This window comes from Eulemur rufifrons, chromosome 3 (genome assembly GCF_041146395.1).
Source record: "Eulemur rufifrons isolate Redbay chromosome 3, OSU_ERuf_1, whole genome shotgun sequence".
Classification (NCBI taxonomy): Eukaryota; Metazoa; Chordata; class Mammalia; order Primates; family Lemuridae; genus Eulemur; species Eulemur rufifrons.
This window is the reverse complement of record NC_090985.1, coordinates 25,726,500-25,748,905: the sequence shown is the minus strand read 5'-3', so window position 1 is coordinate 25,748,905 and position 22,406 is coordinate 25,726,500. Positions and strand designations below refer to the sequence as shown.

Genomic DNA, 22,406 nt, shown 5'->3' with positions numbered 1-22,406 from the left:
GTGTGCCTGTGTGTGAGCACAGCCGAGTTTGTGCATGTGTACAAGTGTGTGTCTGTGTGCATGAGTGTGACTGGGTGCCTCCGCGTGTGCAAGCTTGTGCGTGTGTGCAAGCATTGAGCGTGTAGAGGTGTGTGCGTGCATATGGGAGTGTTGTGTGCGTGTGTGGGAGATCGAGAGGCAGCCACAGCCCAGGGCTGAGTGTGACCCGGCAATCGTGGGGCTGGTGGGCACTGTGGGTGCAGCTGGGCGGAGCTGGCCTCCAGCATCAGGGCTTCCCAGCCCTGAGAGTTCTCTTGTCCGTGCGAGAGGGCACTGGCCGTGGACCTGTGTGACCTGCCGCAGGAGCAGGCTCGGGGTGGGCACTAGCCCGGGTGGGTGCGACTAGAGGGCCAAGTGAGGAGGGTGGGCCAGCTTGTGCCCGGGATCCACACTGGCCCACCCTGCCCCGGGGAGGACGCTGTTCTTTGGGGTTGGCATTGCCCTTTCTTCGTGTCAGTGCCAGTCACACCGTGGAGGCTCTGGGGGCTCTACCTACTCCCAGTGGAGGAGGTCAGGCAGCAAGTCCAAGGTGGTGATCTCCCACGCAGACCTTGGGGCATCTGCCTTCCAAGCGGGGAGCTCCCTTGGCAGCCCTGGACCCTCCCAGGTCCTTTGCCCCGGCCTCCGCGGAAGTGTTTCTGCAGCTGCAGCGCCTGGGCTCTGCGACTGCTGTAACCTGGGAGGCAGCGGGAAGATGTCTCGTGGGGCTGAGGCCTCCCGGGGGGAGGCTCACAGAATGCCTGCTTTGGGAGGGAGGAGAGAGATGAGCCAGCCCCCCATCATGGAGGCCCAGAGCTGGGAAAGGGTCCTGCTCGGAGTGTCACTGAGTCCTTCATTGGGTATATGAACACCTGTGCAGGGGCTCCTGGTGGCAGCCGCTGTACCAGGTGCAGGGTCACAGCAGGGAGCAAACAGACAAGGCCTGTGCCTGCCACCACAGCCCTGGGGAGGGGTGCAGACCGGGCCGGGTCAGCAGGGCAGCCTCTGAAACAGGGCCAGGGTCTCGTGCCTGGGCAGGGCTTCCATGTAAAAAGGACCTGTGGGAGGTGGGGGGCCTGCAGGAGACCCCACAGTTGTCTGGGGGTGAAGGGAGTCCTGTGAGGTGACCAGAGCCTGTGCTGTGCCCAGGAGGGTGGGCGGGGGCAGGGAGGCTTCAGGGTGACTCCTGCCTCTGACCTTAACCAGAGGGTGGGAGGCCAGAGGAGTTGTCCCCTGAGACCTGGGGGGCGCTGGCTGGGGCAGGACCAGGAGTTTCACTGAGAGTCGGTGGCTGTGGTTTCAGGCACTGGGCCTGGACATGTCAGAGCCACGGGTAGGTGGTGACAGCTGAGGCTGGGGGCAGGCGACTCTCTCAGGACAGTGTTGCTGGAGAAAAGCAGGGTCTGGCCTGGGATGGAGGACCTGGGACCTAGGGCCAGGTGGAGGAGAGAACTCCAGGAGACAGGCATGGCTGGCTGTGTCCACCAGAGGCCCAGAAAGACAAGGACAAGGACCGAGGTGTCCCCTGGGCTGGGCCCCACACGGGTGGGAGTGGTGCTGTGGTTGAGCCAGGTCGGGGGTGAAGCGGGGGGAGTGGGGTATGGGTGGAGCAGAGTGTGCAGTTTGGAGGCAGCTGCTGCCTTCCAGACCCCTGCCAAGCCCTCTGCTTTTGGGGGTCCTTGTCCTGACCAGACCCCAGTCCCCCTCACCCCTCTCCCCAGCCCTGGTGCCCCAGCTGCCGCCTGGTACCCGACCCTACACCCTTCTCAGTCCTCCTGCCCCACCCGCTGCTTCTCCTTTGAGGGGACAGTGGGTGAGCTGACGCCAGCCCCTCCCCTGGTGCGACGGTGAGTCTGGCGGCCCTTGGGCAAGGCCTGGGTGCCCCATGAGTGGTCTCCGGGCCAGTGGCCCCCAGGGTCATGACAGTGCCTGGGACGGGGACAGGGCACATTCCTTAAGCACCTAATGGTGCTGTCTGTCCACAGTTCCTTGAGACTGCAGTGTCCCCCACTGTGAAGATGGGGAGACCTGCTCAGGCCACACACAGCTGAGGCGGTGTGGGCAGGGCCAGGCCTGCATGGCTCCCGGGGGGCCTGGGGGGGCTCCTCGAGAGGGGACATTGCTGAGGGCCACAGCCGCAGGGACAGGTCCAGGCAGGGTGCGGGGGGGCAGGGGGGTGGGAGGGGTGGGCAGAGCAGGCCTGCCAAGAGGAGGAAATGCCTGTCGGCTTGTCTGTTGCTGTCTGTCTGTCTTCTTGGACCCCCTGCCTGGCCTTGTCCATCCGTCTGTCCTCTGTCTTGTCCCATTGCAGCTTCTCTCTCCCCCCTGGTCTCTGAGCTCTGGGGCTCTGGCCCCCTCCCCCTTGCCAAGTGCCCCTCCCCCACAGCCACCTGCTCTACAGTCGGGCAGGGTCCCTTGCCTGGGGCCTGGGCTGGCTGAAGGCCTGGACAGAGCCAGCAGCTCCAGGCCCGGGCCCCTCCAGCCTCCTCCCCTCGCCTGTCTGTCCTGGACTAGGGAGCCTGGTCTCTCTCTAAGAGCTCCACCCCTGCCCAGCCCCCTCAGGCTCCTGAGGGAGGCGCTGGGACCTCAGTGTTGACCGAGGGCCCCTCCCCGGCCTAGGGTCTCAGGAGAGAGGGGAGGCAGGTTGTGGGGAAGGTTGGGTGGGGAGCCCTGTAGAGGAGAGGGTGCGGGTCACAGCCTAGGGGCTGGGGGACCCTGGGGGAGATGGACCCCAGAGAGGACTTGGGGCCTGGCCCCAGCCCCCAGTGGCAGAGGCGGGGCTCGGCCGGGTGCTCCACTGGGGGCCGTGGGGTGGGGTGTCCCCTTGCCCGGCATGGGCGGCGGGGCCGGGGCAGTGCTGACGCCCTCCATCCCCAGGGCCTCCCTGTGGAGCTCCTGCGTGGTGCTGCCGCTGCTGGCGCTGACCTGGATGTCGGCTGTGCTCGCTGTCACCGACCGCCGCTCCGCCCTCTTCCAGATCCTCTTCGCGGTGTTCGACTCGCTGGAGGGCTTCGTCATCGTGATGGTGCACTGCATCCTGCGCAGAGAGGTGGGTCCTCGCCGCCCCGTGTCGGGCACCGGCACCCGTGGTGTCCTCGGGGCTGCCGTGTGGCCAATGGCCCTTCCCCAGTGCCCTCAGTGGGGAGATTCCAGGAGGCCCCCGATGCTGCTCTAGGCTTCGGTGATCCCGGCAGGCTGCAGACTTGCTCACTTACGTCATGAAGGGTATCAACAGTGGGACAGTGGCTGGCCCTGGGTCCAGCACACAGCCGGGCTACCAGAAATGGCTCGATCATTAACGTAATGACTTCTTCCTGAGGACGCCCTACTGCCCAGAGCTGGCCTGGGGGACAGCAGTAGGTGGGGCCTACGGGAATGCAGGCACCAGTGGCAGAGAGAAACTGCTTTCAGGGCAGCTGAGACTCTTGCTTCTAGCATTTTCTGGACCTTTCCAAAAAGTGTCAATAGAAGGTTTTCACCAAACTGCATCCCAGCTACCATGTGGCTGGTGGCAGCGATGAGGGTGAAGTGTCCCATCTTGCAGCGGTGGAAATGTGGAAACACATGCATGTGACGTCCATGGACTAAGACACCTGCTTCTAGATCAGAGGCGGGACGTGGCTGAAGGCCTGGAGTGGGTGGTGGCCCCCGTTCCTCCCTGGAACTGCCTAGGAAGATGGCAAAGGGCCTTTTCAAGAGCACACAGATCTGGGAGGACAAAGAGAATGAACAGAGGCCATTTCCCACAAAGTAGCAAAGACGGGAGTCAGAGAGAAGATTTCTAGATTTCTACAACAGCCAGCAGGGGACTCCCGAAGGGACGGATGGAGGAGCAGAGGGAGCAGTGGAGAGGAGGGGCTCCAAGGACAGGAGGCAGGGCGACTGGGGTGGGACATATGCAGCCTCGTTGCTAGGAAACTTAAGAACGTGGGGTCGGGGATGAAGAGACCCCGTACCCTCCCATGGCGGGTGGGACAGGGACTTGAGGGCCAGACTTCTCCAGCCCCAGGGCCTTCAGAGAGGCCCACAGAGGGAGGGGCCCTGCCGCCTGGCCAGGTGCTGAGGGACCGGGAGCCCTGCCCAGGTCCTCAGCCTCTGAGAGGCTACTGGGGGACATGTGAGGAGGACGGGCCAGGCGGGGGCTGGGCCAGGGAGCCCAGCCGGCCCTGTGGACGTGGAACATTCCTGCAGATTGACAAGTAAGTCCCTCATCTGTGCAGTAGAGCCTGGGTCTCCGGGGCTGAGGCTGGCCAGGTGAGGTTCCTGGAGAGGCGACAGGAGAAACTCTGGGAGTCCCAGCTCTTCTTCACACCCCCAGAGAAGGCGCCTTCCGATCTGCCTCTCCTGGATCACGGTCTGCTGGTGTCTGGGCGCACAGCAGGTGCTCGGGGGATGTCTGCGGGCAGGTCCCTGGGGGACAGGCTTGGAGGAAGGCCTGCCCTGGTGGGGCGGCCTACGAGACTGAGCTGGTGTCAGAGGGCCAGAGGCCATGAGACCCTGGCTTCAGACCTGGCCCTGCCTCCGACGGGCCACGTGGCTTTGGGCAAGTCTCTTGCCCTCTCTGGGCTTCCGCCCCCGCCTGCCTGGTAGGAGGGGTGGGCTGCACGCGCTGAGGTGAGGGAGCAGGGCCCACGGGCCGTGATGGGTAGCTGTGTGTGCCTGGCAGCCAGGCGCCCCTGGCACATCCGCCTCCTACCTCTCCCGGCTCCCGCTCGGGACTCCTCCTCCAGGGAGCCACGGTTCCCTCTGCACAGTGTTGCCCCCGGAGCATCTGCTCGGGAAGACAGAGGCTCTGCCTAGAGCAGCCGACAGGCGGCTGTCACACGGGAGATGGACAGTCCACTGTTTCCTCCTGTGTCCTGACCCAATAACGTCCCCTGCGTAACTGGCAGAGCCTCTCTGGTGACAAGCTCTGTGCTGGCCGCTTGGTTGGGCTGTCCCCTGTAGCCCCCCGCGGGGCCTGCTCCTGTCATTGGCGGGCGTGTTGCTCTTGGCGACGAGGCTGATGGAAGGAGCAGGGCTGGCCGTCCCGTGGCACAGCCCTCGCTCCCCTGACGGACACTCCCAGGGCAGGGCGGGCCCAGGGTGGTCAGGAAGTTGAGGCCTTTAGTGACTCAGGATAGCCCTGGACCCCCTTCAGGCGGGTGGCACGTCCTTACTGGCAGACTCCGGCCGGGAGCCCCCCGGGATTGAGTTGTGCTACAAAGAGTGTAGTGAGGGGAGTGGGGCCGGGCTCTTCTGCCTCGGGCGTCTCTGTCCCTTCTCCACCGGGTCATGACCCTGCAGAGCAGTGGTGGCCCTGTGAGGGGAGCCCCCACTGCCGCGGGGCCCCTATGCCCTCCCCATGGTGCCCACCCTGCACAAATGCTGCTCCTGGTGGGGTCTGTGTGCTTCAGTGTGGGGGAGGGGTGGCTGCCCACTCACGCTCTCGGCTGTCCCTCCCCAGGTCCAGGACGCTGTGAAGTGCCGTGTGGTCGATCGGCAGGAGGAGGGCAACGGGGACTCCGGGGGCTCCTTCCAGAACGGCCATGCCCAGCTCATGGTAGGACTAGGAATGCGGGGGACGCAGACCGCCCTCCTGCTTGGCACCCCTCACCGGGTGCCTCCAGATGCTCCCTGTGCCCAGACCTCTGCTAGGCCCTGGCAGCCCTGTTAGGAGGAACTACAAACCCAGTTTACAGTTGGGGAAACTGAGGCCTGCCAAGGTGAAATCGCCGGCCCAGGGTTTTCCGCTGGGAAAGGCTGAGTTGATGAGGAGTTTGGGTGGAGGCTGGCGCCTACTCCATGCCCACCTCCTGGCAACAGTGGTTCCTTCTGGCCAGACACCACCCTCTGTTTGTCACCTGCCCTTCTGCCCCCGACATCTCCCCTGCCAAACCTCACCACCCTCGGTCTCAGGCCAGGGAAGGACCTTGCTTCACTTGGTTTATGCCTGGGGGCCAGCCTGGCCTGCACTCCCACCCCACCTCCACCTGCTGCCTCCCTCCCCCTGCCTGTCCACTGGCTTGTGCCCCAGCCACCACCTCCTGGGCTCCCCTCTGCGCACCCCGGCTGTGTGAGTGTGGTCCTGCCCTCCTCCAAGCCCATCCACACCCAGGACTTTGCACAGGCCCACTGTGAGGGCTGCAGCCCAGGACCCAAGCACTGGGCTCCTGTGTGTAAATGTCCCTTGCTGTCCTCCGTGGACCCCCCAGCTCGCCACACCCCTGTCTCAGAACCTTCCTCCTCACAGCCCTGTGCCCAGGGCTCCTCCTCTCACCTCCATTGGCTGACCTGCCACCGACAGGGGTCCTCCTGCCTTGGTTCGACACGTGCGTTTGAGGGGGACTCACGTGCAGGGTGGAACCACACACCCTGCCTCTGCCCTGCAGGCCCCAGGGCCCCAGCAGCTGCTTGCCCTGGCTTTGTCTCGACCCAGCCCTGCAGCTGGAGTGGCTTCCCACCCCTCTCGGTTCAAGGACACTTCCACCCCAGACACTGCTCCCTGCATGCTCTGGCTGGTCACCTCCTCCAGGGAGCCCTCCCCAACACCCACCCCATCAGGCCACCTTTTGGGCCCTGGTCATAACCTGGGTGAACTCTCCGAATTGCCATTGGGAGTCTGCTGCCCGCCGGTGCAGGGTGACCTTGGCAATGGGAGGTGTCCCTAGGTCTTCAAGTGCCCAGCTGTCTCATGGTCGTTGTGAGGGTCACAGGCAGGGCCTCAGCAGATGCCAGCATCCAGCCCCAGTGGGTGAAGGCCAGGTCCTCTGGTAACGACAGGCCACCTCTGGCTCACCAGGTGATGTCCAAGCGTGCCTACCAGCCCCCAGCCTCAGTGTCTCCATCTGGAAAGGAGCAGGTCTCACGGGCCCCAACAGATACTCTGTCTCTTGGAACACAATTTCCCCCTCCTCTGACGCTTCTCCTGGCCTGACTTCTGCCCCCAGAGGGAAGATTTTGTCATCTTCAGCCAACCCGATTCCTGCGTTTGCAGGAAAGGAATCTTCAGGTTTGAGAATAAGGGCCAACCTGTCCCCTGGGAGCCCTGTGGCCCCTGGAGAAGGACATGCCCAGGCTTGGATAGGTACCGAGAGCCACCCACTCCTGCACTGCCAGTGCTGCAGCAGGGACCATGCCACTGCCGGAGGGGTGGCCGAACTGGGCCCTGCCTCTCCCTCCCAGGGCTGTGGCAGCAGGTGGCCCTGGTGTGGGGCCCCTTGGAGGGATGTGGGGACAGAGGATAGTTCTGGTTCTGCAGGCCCCAGGGCTGCTCCTGAAACTTGGGACGCGGAGATGGAGCCCGAGGGGCTGGGGGTCAGCTGCTCCATAGACACCTTGGAGGGATAACACACACGTGTGCCCCCGCACACACAGAAACACATATACACACGTGCACGCGCTGGCACACACATGCACACACAGTACTCTCACATCGCATAGACACAGAAGCACTCACGTATATACACACTTGCAGCATAAACATAAGCACACAAATGCACGTGCTCATCATACACAGATACACACACAGGCAAGAGCATTCAGGCACAGTCGCCCATGTGGGCGTGTCGAGCGTGTGGACCCCTCACCCTCATGAGCGTGCCTGCAACGCACGTGCACACACCCTGCAGGCGGCAGCCCACGGCCTTCACCCCACTCTGCTGTCTCTGTCTTGCAGACCGACTTCGAGAAGGACGTGGATCTGGCCTGTAGATCAGGTGAGCGCCTGACAGGTGAGAGCGACAGGTGGCTGGGCCGGCCCACTTGCTTCTTTCTCTTCACCCCGAGCATCCATCTCATCCACGCCCACCTCCCCCGGCAGTCCTGGTCTGAGCTGGAGACTCAGGCCAGGTGCAGTGGCCTCGGCCGCCATGCCCGCACCCCCACGTGCTCCCCTGAGGCTGCAGGAGGGTCTGTGGGGCATGAGAAAAAGCTTCCAGAACACTGTCCTGGAACCCGTGCTCAGCAGGTACTGGTGGGGCTCTTAGAGGCCTCTCCTGCCTGACCCGGCACCTCCTCTCCTTCCATGATGGCCCCCAGGTGATGAGCACAGCCCCCTCTCAGCATCCACGGCCCCTTCATCCACCTGCCATCCTCCTCGTGGGGCCGCCCTCCTCCACCCCACCCCTGCCCACCTGCCTCCCGCCTGGTCTTCCCGAGAGCCATGTCTGTGTCGCCTTCATTTCTTCATCATTAGTCTGAGCACTGGGGAGAGGCAGATCGAGCTTTCAGACTGGGGGTTCGATGGCAGTGGGAAAGAAGTGGGGGGAAGGTCCTGGCACTGAGCCCCGGGCCAGCACTGGGCCTCCTGGAAGAAAGGAAGCTCCTCCCCGCACCCCCAAGTACCAGGCAACAACCTCTGCCCTTTCCCCAGCGCTGGGCTGTGGAGGGGCCAAGTGGCCACGCCCCCTCGGGCGGTCGGATACTTTGAGGATCACCTTCCCTAGAGGTGGTCTTGGTAGATAGTTTGGGACAGCCTGGGTGGGGAGGGATCCAGCTCTAAAACTCCCCAAAGGTGACCCCAAGACTTGGGGCATCAGTGACCTGGCCCAGCCTGCTTGGGTGTGCGCTGGCCTCTCCCAGCCCTTGCTCCTTCTTAGCGAGGTGGCCGTGGCGCTGTCTGGGTTGTGAGCAGTGGGTGGGTGTGTGGTGAGTGGCCGCGGCTGCAGGGTAGGGGCCATGCAGCAGGGCTGAGTGTGTCCAGGGAGAGACCTTGCTCTGCAAGTAGAGGTGACCGAGGTGCCCAGAGAGGGAACTGGGGCCTGGCAGGAATATCCGTCTGCAGCTGGGTGTGTGCAGGGAAGGCGCATGCGCCCGTCCACTGTGCGGGACGCTGCTCTGCCTGTGGGAGCAAAGTGTGGGGGATGTGGAAGGTGGGGGCCCCCAGCGCTGGTGGGCTGTGGGGTGGCCCTGACCCTTGGGCAGGGGTGAACAGCCTTGGCGGGGAAGGGGGCGGCGCACTGCCTGGCTGTGTGGTTTGAGTGAGGGGAGAGGGGCGGAGCTGAGGTGGGCACAGAGTGTTGCCATCCACAGGGTGGGGAAGAGGGCCCAGGTTGGTGGCCTTGGCACTCTGAGGGGACCACAGAAAGGCGTGGCCAGGACAGTGAGTGACTGTTGGCCTGGGCAGCTGATCAGGCAGGTGGAGGGGGCCGGGCACCAGTCAGCATGGGGCAGGGGTGCGGGGGTCAGGGCAGGCTTCCCAAGGAGGGGCCCCGACTCTGCATCTTCGGAGAGTGGGAGCCTGGAGAGGAGGAGGTGTGGAGGGTGGGTACCCTTCGGGCTAGGGTGGCAGCTGTGGGCTCTCCCCGCTGGCCAGTGGAAGCTGACTTGATCGGCAGGTGGGATGTGGGGCAAACCGGAGCCCAGGTCAGAGGTCAGGGCAGCCTGGGCCCGGTGCAGGGGGGACTCGCCTCCTGGGACCAGGCGGCCTTCAGGGCAGAGGCTGAGAGCCAGGCAAAGGCTTGCAGGCCATGAGGCATGGCCCACACAGGAGGAGCTGTGACAGAAGGTACAGGGCCCCAGGGAGCCCAGCTGGACCTCAGAGCCACCCGGGGAGCTGCTGAACTCCAGTCTGGGCTCACCCTCCCCTCACTGACTCGGAGCTTGGTGCCAGCGCCATGGGCATCAGGAGCAGGCGGGGGCCGGCCAGGGCCTCTCCCACAGGAACAGGCTGTTCTGGCCACTATGGGGAGCCGTGTTCCTGCGCTTCCAGGCACTGAGGGCCGCCCTTAACTGCTGGGCAGGGCAGTGTGTGGGTGACAGCCATTTGTCCTCTTGAGGAGTGCTCCAGGAGAGCCACCCCATGTGGCAGCCACATCTGAAAAAGCAAAGGAACCCCAGATACCGAAGCCTCAGGCATGAGCTGGTGACACGTGCCCGAGGCCAGCTCCCAACCCAGGACCCCCAGAACTTGGCCGGGGCTCTCAGGAGGAGGCGACAGCACGGGGCCAGACTGGTCTGTCTCCTGCTGGGAACCGTCCTGCCTTGCCCTGACCCCTTCCACCTGTCCCTGCTGTCTCCCTACGGCCCCTGCAGTGCTGAACAAGGACATCGCGGCCTGCCGCACAGCCACCATCACGGGCACGCTGAAGCGGCCGTCACTGCCCGAGGAAGAGAAGCTGAAGCTGGCCCACACCAAGGGGCCGCCCACCAACTTCAACAGCCTGCCGGCCAACGTGTCCAAGCTGCACCTGCACGGCTCGCCCCGCTACCCCGGTGGGCCCCTGCCCGACTTCCCCAACCACTCGCTGACCCTAAAGAAGGACAAGGCGTCCAAGTCCTCCTTTGTCGGTGATGGGGACATCTTTAAGAAGCTGGACTCAGAGCTGAGCCGGGCCCAGGAGAAGGCTCTGGACACAAGCTACGTGATCCTGCCCACGGCCACGGCCACGCTGCGGCCCAAGCCCAAGGAGGAGCCCAAATACAGCATCAACATCGACCAGATGCCCCAGACCCGTCTCATCCACCTCAGCACGGCGCCCGACGCCGGCCTGCCTGCCCGCAGCCCACCCTCGCGCGAGCCACCCCCCGCCCAGCCCCCACCGCCCCCGCCACCCCCGCCCCCGCCACCCCAGCAGCCCCTACCCCCACCGCCCACCCTGGAGCCTGCGCCCCCCAGCCTGGGGGAGGCAGGGGAGCCTGCGGCCCACCCAGGACCCAGCGCAGGGGCAGGGACCAAGAACGAGAATGTCTCCACCTTGTCCGTGAGCTCCCTGGAGGTGAGGGGCAGGGTGGTGGGTGGACCCGGCCAGCAGGGCAGGTGGGGCCGCTATGGGTTTTGCCTGTGGCAGCCAGGGTCACCCCTGCCAGTAAGAAAGGGCACAGGCATACATGGGGCTAGCTGGTGGCTGGGCCTGGCCCGGGGCGCCAGTGCACACTCTGCCTTCCAGCCTGGCTCCCAGGCCCTGCGGGGCCCTCAGCACGGGGAGCTTGTGTGCAGCATGTGCTCGACATACCTGTTGTAATGTGGTCCCCACCCCAGGCCCAGAAGGGGTGGTCTCACCCCATTTCAGAGGGGCTCAAGGGCCTCCCGAGCCGAGTGTGCACCTGCGTGGGGAGGAGTCTAGCCCTCTGGGAGGCCAGGGCAGCGAGTCTGTGTGCATGACCCGAAGGCCGCAGCAGCCCTGAGCCTCACCCAGCCTTCAGGACGTGGGGCTCCGAGACGAGGTGGAGCCTTGGGAAGCCCCCAGGCCCCCCAGGACATGCTTCCACCTCCTGGCTCTCAGCCTCTGGTGATGCCGCCCTGTGTCCCCAAGTTCTATCAGGGCCCAGCACGTGGCCCTGCGTCCAGGTCTCCCTGGCCCTGGGGAGCATGTCCTGGGCAGGCCAAGCGAGACCCTTGCCCAGTCCTGGTGCTGGTCCCTGACACCCAGTGTGTAGCCTGGGGGGGCTGCCTCATGTGGGGGTGGCCCAGGGGCAGGCAGGCCCCTTCGTGCTGGAAGGGAAGGAGGGCTCGGGCTTCTGTGGTCACCTGGCCCAGGAGAAGCTCAAACTGGCCTGGGGAGGAGGGCACTGCCCTGGGAGACACACCTGCCACCTGTCCCTGTCACCTGGGGCCTCAGCTTCTGACCGCTTTTCTGCAGCCCCAGGGGCCCCACCCTGTGCCCCCAGCCCTCGGCTGGGCTCCCCGTGTCTCTGGGTAAAGAAGCCTGCATTGGAGCCCGGGCACCTGGCGTGCACCCCGAACGCATGTCCCCGGGTCTCCTGAAGGCAGGCGAAGGGTCAGGGGGACTCTGGTCGCCACTCTCGGGCAAGGGGAGGCCTGGACTTGTGGTCTGGGAGACTTCAGGGAGCCCTTTGCCGATGCTCACAAGCCCCTTCTCCCCGCAGCGGCGGAAGTCTCGGTATGCAGAACTGGACTTCGAGGTGGGTCCTGAAGTTGCCTCCCCAGACACTTAGGGCCAGACCTGCTCTGACCCACTACGGCCAGGCAGCTCCGGCCACTCCAGCAGGCACGGAGGGGAGGGGAGACAGGATGTGGAAGGGCTGAGGGCCACGTCCCCAGGGGCCAGGGGCAGGGTGGGCAGGGCAGACGGGCCGGTGCCCCCCTCCTGGCTCAGGACTCACTGCCAGCCCTCTACCCCCACCCCTGCCACCTGCAGAAGATCATGCACACCCGGAAGAGGCACCAGGACATGTTCCAGGACCTGAACCGGAAGTTGCAGCACGCCGCAGAGAAGGACAAGGAGGTGCTGGGCCCGGACACCAAGGTCTGGAGGGCAGGGGGCGGGTGGGGGGAGCCCTTGGGTCAGGCTGCCTTCTCCCCTCTTCCCCCACTTCTGCCCACTCCCACCCACTCCCTTCACTCATTCACTCACTGTCATTCATTCCACCTTTCCTCAGGACGGGCCTGCGCCGGCCATGCTAGGAGAGCAGGGCACGCAGGTGTGGCAGGGCAGGAAGGCACACAGTGCCCATTGCCACGCCGGGGCTGGGGCAGGAGGTGCAGAGTGGGCAGGAGCCCGCTCCCGGGGCCAGGGGGCTGGATGGGGGTGGGGCCTCGAGGCTGCCCTTCCCTGCAAGCCCGCCAGACCCTGCCCCAGTCCTGGGAGCTGCACTCCTGGCAGTGCCTGGGGGGTGATGTGCTCACGCTGCTGCCCCTCTGCTCCGGCCTCCCCTGCGATCCTCCCGGCGGCTCTGGTCCCTCCTCACTCTCTTGGTTCCTGTCTGCCTCTGTTCTGTCCTGCTCACCCACCGCTGGGACCCCAGCAGCCAGAAAAACAGCAGACACCCAACAAGCGGCCCTGGGAGAGCCTTCGGAAAGCCCATGGGACGCCCACATGGGTGAAGAAGGAGCTGGAGCCACTGGCGCCGTCCCCGATGGAGCTGCGGAGCGTGGAGTGGGAGAAGTCGGGTGCCACGATCCCGCTGGTGGGCCAGGACATCATCGACCTCCAGACCGAGGTCTGACCAAGCGGGCGGGCGGCGGCCACGCACTGGGCCACGGAGGAGGGATGCTGCTCTGCCCGCTCGTGCCACAGGACGGGCACAGACACGCTCGTGGGCGGCGGGCCAGCCCGCGCCCCAGCCTCAGGGCGCTCGGACAGCGGCGGCCAGGCAGAGGGCCCGCAGTGCTGGGACCAGAGCCAGATGGAGGACAGGAGGCAGCGGTCAGGCCAGTCACAGGGCTACAGAGGCCAAAGGTGCCTCAGACTCTGCCCTCCTCGGGCCAAGCCCCGGTGGGCAGGCGGGCTGGCGGCCGCGAACAGTGGACAGGCCCAGCGGGGCCAGCGTCCCCAGGATGCCCGCCCGAGCGGCTGCTGCTTGGCCCGGCCGGCCTGGCACCGTTTTTTAGATACCCCCACCCCTCGGGAAGCAGCCAGCCCCTACACCTTCCAGGGCCCTGGGCCCCCAGACCCAGGCGGAGAGCACAGCCCTCTGACCCGCGCAGCCCCCAGGGGCAGGACTGAGCCCCCTCCAGGGAGAAGCAGGGGGGAATCTATTTTTTCTCTCCTTTTCTTTTCTTCAATAAAAAGAATTAAAAACCCACATCGTCCTGGTGTGGCTTTCGTCTGTGCAGCGGGCATGCCCTGGCCTGGCCCTGGCCACCGAGGTGAGCTTCGCTGACTGGCCTTTGTGTCCCCTTGTCCTCGGGCAGGTAGGGCCAGGGGAGGCCAGGTGGGCCCTGCAGCTCCTGCCGCCCTGCCCTGGGCCAGGACATCTGGGCTGTGGATTCACAGGCCAGCGGTCATATGGCTCCCCAGGTGTCCCATCTGCTGGGGAGCCCCCCTGTTCCCTCCTGTCCCCCCTTGTCCCCCCAGCATGTGGGTGTCATGCAGTCCTCTGCCCTTCAGTGGGGACACATCTGACATCCCTTGTCCCCTGAGTCATTTTCAGGAGCAACAGTCAACAGTGGAAACAAAGCACAGGCAGGGGGTGCGAGGGAGGGAAGGAGCCTCAGTCTCGGGGCTCCCACCTCCATCCCGCCGCCCTCAGTGGGCCCTCAATGGCCTGCAGCCCCCTGCCCTGCTGTCTGCCTTGGTCCTGGGGCAGGCGAACTCCATCGCTGGGCACTTCCTGTCCCCAGGCTTGGATCCTGTCTGACCGGGAGCGGGTGTGGGGGACACATATGAACATGCCTAGACCCCCCCACCCCACACCTGCAGAGGCACATTCCTGCCCCGCCCCACCCCATCCCATCCCAGGGCCACACCTCCTCTGAGGAGCTTTGAGATGCGCATCCCACCTCTCTCCGTGTGTCCAGCAGGGGGCGCCCGAGCCCTGGCAGGAAACCTGGCTGGGTGGGAGCAGGAGGAGCAGGAAGAGCCGCCAGGCTGGGGGACAGGAGCATTAGCCAGGCCTCCTCCCTCAGACCATGCTCCCCACCCTGGGGGTCACCAGGGCCAGAGCAGCCTGGGCCTAGACAGGCAGGGGGCTGACCCCGTGGGGCCCCCTCCTCAAACCCCACAATTCCCAACTCCCGCTAGGCCAATAGAGGCAGTGGACACAGAGGCTGCTGGCCCAGGACAGAGGGTGTGCGGGGTGGGCCATTGGGAGGCCCGAGGACCCCGAGATTATAGCCCCCAACTATGTCATCCAAATGAAAACATCGCCAAGCCCAGCTGCTAACGGGGGCACAGCCTGGCCTGGGCCCTCTGCAGCCACGCAGGGCCTTGTCACGCCCTCTCTGCCCAGTGCCTGCTGGTCTCCGATGTGTGGACGTGAGTGTGAACCCCAGAGTGCTCGCCCGTGGCAGGGACGGCACGGGGAAGGTGCCTGGTGGGCACGGTGGGTGCAGTGACCACAGTGACTGAGGGTGATCGCGGATGATCACGAGTGACCACAGGTGACCGCACTGAGTGGGAGGATGGTGAGTGGATGACAGGGAGGGAGGGCAGTGTGTCTGCAGTGGCCAGAGGAGGTGGTGCAAAGGCCCCGGGTGTGGCAGTCAGAAAGCACAGTCCCTGAGCCACAGATCTGAACACCCAAAAACCTGGATGCTTTGGTGAGATTTGGCAACAAAACCTGACCAAAACTGAGCCGGGCTCCACACAGTCCCCTTGAATCCCAGAATGCACGAGTAGGTGGGCTGCAGGGAGGTTAATGCAGTTACTGTGGCCCCTCCGGGATGTTCAGTGACTGTCACACACATCGTACTCTCCCTCCGATCCCAGACGGATCCCGAATCCCACACCCATCCGGCCCCAGGGTTTCAGGTGCCAAGCTGTGGGCTGTGGTCACAGCCTGATCCTTCCGCAGTTACAGAGGAAGGTGGAAGGAACCTGGGAGCACGTGGAGAAAGCAGCGAGCCCTGGTTCCCCTCCTGCGGAAGGAAGCACGTGGCACAAGCCAGGGTCTGAGGGCTGCGCTTGCCCTCGGGTCACCACTGTCCTTGTGGAGTGACTGGGGCAGCTCCCTGACCTCCCCAGCCCCTGCTCACACCCAGCACCACTTGCAACAGAATCTGCAACAAAACAAAATACAATAAAAAACAGCAAGAAGGACCCAAACCACACACTTGCTGCATGCAAGGGGCACAACTCAGAACAGTGTGCACTGCTGGGCTCAGGCCTCAGTGTGTAGCCAGGATCAGGGCTCAGTATGGGACCAGGATCAGGGTTCAGTGTGTGAGCAGGGTAAGAGCTCAGTGTCACCATAGTCAAAACTCAGTCTGGGGCTGGAACCTGGTTTCCTCTCCATTGCTGTCCCTCCCTGCCAGGAGGTCTTGTCTGTGCTGGGAGAGGCTACATCCCATGTCCCTGCCCCAGTGTTCACAGATGTTCGATACTCCATGACCTCCTCTCGTGATGACTCGTCACAGAAATTACTGTCTGTTCCATGCCTCTCAGAGCAGGGAGCCAGCCAGGGACGGCCCCACAGGATTTGCTGAAACCCTGGATCCCTTCTCAGGTCTGCCCAGTCACCTTCTTGTGGCACAGCTGGCTGGTGTTTGGGTCAAGGGCCATGGAGATGCTCAGAGCTAGGACAGGTGCCTCTCAGATCGCTGCTGGTTTCCCTCTCTACTTCAGCCAGCTGCTCAGAGTGAAGTGCTCTGGGCAAGGCAGGGACCGTGATCCTATCTGTAGGTGAGGACACCCAGACTCAGGGTGGCCAAGGGATGCTGCCCGTGTCCCACAGGCAGTGAGAGCAAGGCTGCACCAGGAACCCAGCTCTCCTGGCTCTAATTCTGGACCATCCCCACAATGGGTGACTTTCCCAAGAGCAGCAGTGGCATCTCCATCTGCCATTCCCTCCACCAGAAGCCACTTCTCTCCCATGGAGTCCAGAGCTGACCAAGTCATCAGAAAGATCTTCCTGGGCCTTGTGTTCCCTCAGTTGTCCTGGCCTCCTTGTGCAAGTGCCACCCTCCTTGGCAACCTGTCACTGGTGAAGCTGAGAGCACCTCCTCTGCCATCATCAGCACCTAACCCTGCCCTAGGGAGAGCTGTGGGGCTGAGAATGGTGGTGGCCACCGTGAGGGGCGGGAACACTGGGGGGCCAAAGGTGGTAATAGATTTGTGGTTAGATTTGGGACTGGAGATGGTGGTGGTGATGGTGATCGAGCTGATTATAGTGGTGGTGTTGGTGACGATGATGATGGTGAGATGGTGATGGTAATAGAACTGATCATGGTGGTTGTCATAGTGATGGTGGTGGAGAGCGATTTTGGTGCTGGCGATGCCTGAGACAGCAGTCACCATGATCTCCATTGCTGGTGATGGTGCTTATGGGATTGGAAATGATGATCTTGCCAGCTTACTCTGTCTCCCACTCCTACAGACTAAGAGTGTCTAGAGGATGGATGGATGGATGGGCAGGTGAATGGATGGATGGTTAGATAAATGGATGGATGGGTAGATGGATGGTTAGATGAATGGATGGATGGATGGATGAATGGGTAGGTGAATGGGTGGGTAGATGGACAGATGAATGAATAGATGGATGGATGGATGGATGGATGGATGGATGGGTAGGTGGACGGATGAATGAATAGATGGATGGATGGATGGATGGATGGATGGATGGATGGATGGTTAGACGAATGGATGGATGGATGGATATATGGATGGATGGATGGGTAGGTGGACGGATGAATGAATAGATGGATGGATGGATGGATGGATGGATGGTTAGACAAATGGATGGATGGATGGATATGTGGATGGGTGGGTAGGTGGATGGGTGTATGGATGGATGGATGGGTGTGGGTGGAGGAATGGAAGAAAGGATACATAAGGACAACGACTAGAGTCTCTGAGTCACCTAGGGGGTGGAACCGACAGGAGCAGCAGCCGCCCAGGCACTGTGCATCTTGTCAGCACCCACACTCCTGAGATGTGGAGGAAGCTCCTTCTCACCTGATTTCTATCTCTCCTTCCCCTTCCTGTCACCGACACAAACAGTGCTGAAGGTTTCCCTGCACCTGTCCTGAGTGGCCTTGCTTCTAGGCAGGCTAGAGACTCCTTCTGGCAAAGCCCTTCACAGGCACTTCCCTCACCCCACTTCCCTGTCCCCTACCCAGCAGCAGTCAAGCCTGCTGTCAGTAAGTCCTTGCTTGAGTCTAACCTATATGGTTTGTGCTGCAGTATATGAGAGGGCTCCCCTTCCCCTCAGCAGATTCTGTTCCTCGGTTCTTACTCGTCCCCTCCGTCCATCCCGACTGGCCACCCTCTCACCCATGTGTGGCTGCTCCATGCCCATTTAATGGGTCCAACCTCGCCTGGACCCTCCAGGCTGGGCCCACCCACTCCCTGGGCCCTGCTTCCCACAGGGCTTGACTCCAGAAAGGAGCAATGCAGTGTGCTTCCTGCTCCAGGATTTGTTCTGGAACCCTCCACTAGCCAGGAGTGCCCTACAGCCCTGCTCCCCCCACCCCCAGCTCCGCCTGAAATAGGCTGTGTCTGGGAGCACAGGGCCTCTGATATGACAGAGCAGCTTGTGTCTCACCCAAGAAGCCCAGAAACTGCTATGCAACCCTCAAGCTCAGCCAGCCATTGCCCTGGGAGGTGGCCAGGGTCAGGAGTCACCAGGCAGCCCTCCTGACAGATGCCAACCCCAGCCCCCTGCAGTCCCCTGTGAGCTGCTTAGCTCTGAGGCATTGAACTGAGGAGGCCCCACCCTAGGCGCCTGGGGAGGGCGCCAAGAACCTGCCGGGAGCCGCCCCAGGCCTTTGAGCCCACTGAACCAGGAGGGGACCCGGGCCTCCACCACATTCCTGCTCTGCCACCTACTCCCTGTGGGCTGGGGGGCTTCAGACCCACCTGTAGTTGGGGACTCCCAGAGAGACAGTGCAGGTCCCCTCCCGGGACCCCGTGTGCTGTGCCTCTGCCCACTAGGGCATCCTGTGTCCCCAGCTGGGTCTGCTCAGAGCTGCCCACGGAGGCAGGGGAGCCCCTGGCACGGGGGCCTGGGGTGGGAGGTTCAGCCTTGTGCTCCCACCGCCTGGGCACCCAGGGACGGCTGCAGGCAGGGGCCAAGCCTGCTCCTGGCCCTGCCTTGGACCCTTCCCCTTGAGGCCTCAGTTTCCCCACGGGAGCTGCGGGAGCAGGGCTGGGTGCTTTCTGAGAGCCTTCTGGGGCCAGCAGTCTGTGGCTCGGCACTTCTCCAGGAGCTGGGAAGCAGCGGGCTCCCCGAGTACCCTGTCAGGCCCTAAAAATAACCAGGAGGGAGGAACATCCCCGAATAGCTCGTGAACAAGTCACCCGCCGCGTGCGCAGCGGAAACACTTCCAAATAAGGCCATGGCAGAGCCGGAAGCCGAGCCAGAGCCGCCACCAAGCAGGGCAGCTGCCAGCCCCCCAAGGGTCTCCGGGCCGCTGGGTCGGAGGGCCTGACAAGTCTGGCTCCTTCTAGATGCCCAGAGCCCACCGGGGATGACAGCTCTTTGCCTTTGGGATTCTGGAATTTATGATTACGGTATCTAAGAATTTACCATTCTAGAAACTTGTATTTAAATGTATGGAATCTCAGAACAATCAGATTCAGACACCTGCCCCCAATCTCAGAGGACACTGGCTGCAAACGGGCACAGGAGCTCCTGAGGTCAGGTGGCCTTCCCTCCCCACGCCCCACGCCCGGCCTCCTGGGGGAAGAGGGACCCCAGCTCAGGGTGGCGAGGCAGCTGGTGCCCCCGCAGGCCAGCTGTCCCGGGAAGGCAGAGGAGGTGTTGCGGCTCAAGAAGGCTCTCTGGGAACACCATATGGACCCTGCCCAGCAAGGGGGCGGGAGGGAGGCAGGAAGCAGCACCCCCTCAGCCACCTCCTGGGCTTTGTCGCCTGGAATTTCAGGGGCCACACACAAGGGCTCCGGGATGGTCCAGGTGCTGGCGACGCAGGGGCCTGTCCCAGCTGCTCTCACGGTCTGCACGGGAGTGGGCTGCTCCTCCACCTGCCCCCACCCGCCTCTCCTCTCTGTCCTTCCTGAGCCCTCCCAGCCCATGTCCAGACTCAGGGACCCCCAGCCCTTAGAGGGGAAGCAAGTGACGGACGCCACCCAGTCCCCCCAAAGGGCAACGCTTCACCTCCCTGGGGACAAGTGGGCTGGGGGCCCAGGGCAGGAAAGGGGAGGTATGACAGGTCCCGGGGGCTGCACTGTCGGAGAGAGGAGGGGCACAGCCAGGGGACGGGAGCTTGAGAGCAGGGGGAGGGGTGCAGAGCAGGGACAGGCTGAGCCTGGAGGTGGAGGTGGGCGGAACCGGGAGGCCAGGCTTGGAGGCCACTACTGATGGCACAGGAGGGTGCCTGTCCTTGGAGGCCTGGGGGACTCAGGTGCTCAGCAGAGCCCCACCTGCCGGGCAGGAGGAGAGGCTCAGCTCTAAGGCCCCATTCCCGGGGTGCTGCTCTGGCCCACCCAGGTCACTGACAGGTCACTAGGAGAGGGTTTGGCCAGGGTCACACAGCTGGGGCCTGGACCACTGCTTGACCACCCCTAGAAATGTCCTGATTCCTGGATCCCAGCCCCCCAGGCCCTTGCCAGCCTCTGGGCATCTCTGCCTGTGGCTGGCAGAGGGCTCTTGGCCCCAAAGTTTACGGGGCTCCCTCTTCACGGGTCTGACCTCACCCCACCCCTGGCTCTGAGTCCCTCCAAAGCCACCATGTGCTCTACATCAGGCTTTGGTATAGGGGTCCGGTCCCCCTCAGGGTGGGGCATGCCCTTGTGGGATCTGACTGTGGGTGGACTGGGAGGGGCCCACCAGAGCACACAGGGGAGGGTCCACAGACCACCTTCCCCTGCTTCCAGGCACGGCTCCGATGTGCCAGGAATAAACAACCACTGGAGGAGTGGCCGGCGGAGTGAGCCAGTGGGCGGCACGGAGAGGCCCGTGGGGCCAGGCCGAAAAGGGCAGCAGCGCCAGGCGCCACTCATCTGGGCTTGCAGGGACTCTGGGGGTGGCACTGGGGCTCCTGGCGGAGGCTCCCAGAGAAGGGGGCTTCGGTGAGGACAGGAGCAGTCATGGAACCACGTGTGTCCTTCCCACGGCACCGATGAGGGGCTGAGGCTCGGGGGCAGCAGGCGCCATCATCCTCGCCTCCCTTCACAGAAGAGGACACGGAGGCAGCGGGTGGGCGACTTGGCCAAAGCCGAAGGCGGAAACCAGTGTTGGGGTCTGAACGCGGGTGTCCCGGCCGCAGCAGCTGTGCGCCTGAGCGACAGGAGGGACACCGAGCACGAGGTATTTGCAATGGTGGAGGACTGTCAGAAAAAATAGAGCAATTTCCGTTTCCAAACTAAAGACAAAACAAGAAGACCTCATGCTGATATACGAAATTTCTGGGCCTGGACTTCTTGAAGTGCTGACTGGAAGTAAAGTCTGCCTGGGCCCAGGCCAGGCCGGAGCAGGTCTCGGGTGGAGGTGACTATGGCTGTGTCACTCCACAGCCGCACCTGCTTCATGCACCGCCCGCACGTTCTCCTGGAGCAGCAGTGTGGAGCTGTGCTCTCTGCTCTGCTGGGTGCGGCCCCCGGCCTCCCCCACCCCACCCCACCGTGAGAACTGGACTGGGATGGCGCCGAGGGCAGGCAGAGACACCAAAAGGAAGTTTGTCTCTATCTTCGCCCCTTTTCTTGGCCTAGGGCCACTGAGCTTTCAAAGCTGCTTCCTCACCCTCTTCCAAGTAGTGACACAAATGGTATTGCTTTAGGCACTGTGACAGGTCCCCGGGGAAGGGTGTGGGCTGCGGAAGGTGCTTTCCCGTCAACCCCTGGGGCAGCCACTGGTTCTGCCCAGGAACGAAGCCAGCTCCGCACACACCCAGCCCATGGAAGGAAAGTGGCAACCCGGGCCACTGGCAGGGTATCTGCTGGCCTGTCCCAGAGAACTCTCGGCAGTTCCCCAGGCAAAGGGGCTGTGTCTCCAAATCCTGGTCTGTTAACAGGTGGTTGGAAGCCGGAAGCATGCCTTCCCAGGGACATGGCAGTAAGGGTTTCAGGCTAGCCCACAGAGACCCCACTGACTATGGCAGGGGCCAAAGATGGGGCTCCCAGAGCCAGTTCCGAGCAAGCCTATGCACACAGCTCCCGTTCTCAGACCTCAGATCAACAAAACCCCTCAGGGTACTGACCTCGGTGACATAATAATTGGAAAATAATCTGATGCCATTAAAAGATACTAAAGTGTGAATGACTGAAATGATAGCCACATAACCCACAGAGGAATATTGCTCTGCATCTCAAAAGATGGGGAGGGCTGCTTCTCTGGGCCATGCTAGCAGGACAGTGAGGGCGGGAGCCAGGTGAGGCTGTCCCTTCTAGACCATGAGCAGGCCCCAGTCCCACTTGTGTGGCCCCCGTGGGTGCTCCAGTCTGCAGCCCCTGCTCTGGTGTCCGGTGCTGTGACCCTCAAAGCCCAGGTGGGCCCCCCTTTCAGGAGACAAATCTCCCAGGCCTGGCTGGGCTTCCTGTCCTCTCCCTGCCCTTCACCCGATCCCAAAATATAACCCAGGAATTCTGGAGGGAGAAAGCCACGCTTGTTCCGCAGAGAAATCAAGGGTGAGAAGATCCAATCAGAATCTGGACAAAGTTCGAGTTGGGCCCCGCTCCAGGGTCCCTTTCCAATTTCCCTGGCCTGCAGTTCTGGGGGAGTGGAGCAGCCAGCACCCTGGGGACACCCCTGTCATTTGAAGAGGCCTTAACACAGGAGCACTTTAAAAAGGTGTGGGCAGGAGCAGGGAAACCTCAAAGGACGGGGCAGCTCCCCACGCAAGCAAAAGCAGGGACTCCTTCACTACCGCCCTAGTCCTGAAGGGCGTGGGAAGAGGGGACGGTTTCCAGAGACAGCTGTGTGGAGAGGACTCCTGACAGGAGCTGTCACCTGTGGTCCAGGCATGCAGCCAGCCCAGCTGACCCTGAGGGAGGGAGCTGGGAGACTAAGTACCCTAACATCTCTCTCCCTCACTCTGTATCCTGCCAGGGCTCCCCACTGGCCAGACCTAACAGAAGCCAGAGGGTAAGGGAGTCCAGTGACGCAGCCAT

The 22,406-nt window shown here is 63.3% G+C and overlaps 1 protein-coding gene across 4 annotated transcripts in view; it reads left to right on the top strand.

The window, feature by feature from the left end:
* The window catches only part of ADGRB1 (adhesion G protein-coupled receptor B1), an 85,378-nt gene extending 71,893 nt beyond the window's left edge, over positions 1-13,485 (top strand). For 2 of the 4 annotated variants that reach the window (XM_069465934.1, XM_069465937.1), the window contains 7 exons: positions 2,896-3,067; positions 5,465-5,560; positions 7,676-7,715; positions 10,033-10,715; positions 11,827-11,862; positions 12,099-12,206; positions 12,709-13,485. In XM_069465934.1, the coding sequence (XP_069322035.1) occupies positions 2,896-3,067; positions 5,465-5,560; positions 7,676-7,715; positions 10,033-10,715; positions 11,827-11,862; positions 12,099-12,206; positions 12,709-12,906 (1,333 nt within the window). In that variant the 3' untranslated portion in view covers positions 12,907-13,485. The remainder of the gene's footprint in view (positions 1-2,895; positions 3,068-5,464; positions 5,561-7,675; positions 7,716-10,032; positions 10,716-11,826; positions 11,863-12,098; positions 12,207-12,708) is intronic. The other 2 variants (XM_069465936.1, XM_069465935.1) reach the window with 1 other exon arrangement.
* The last annotated feature ends 8,921 nt before the right edge of the window (positions 13,486-22,406 follow it).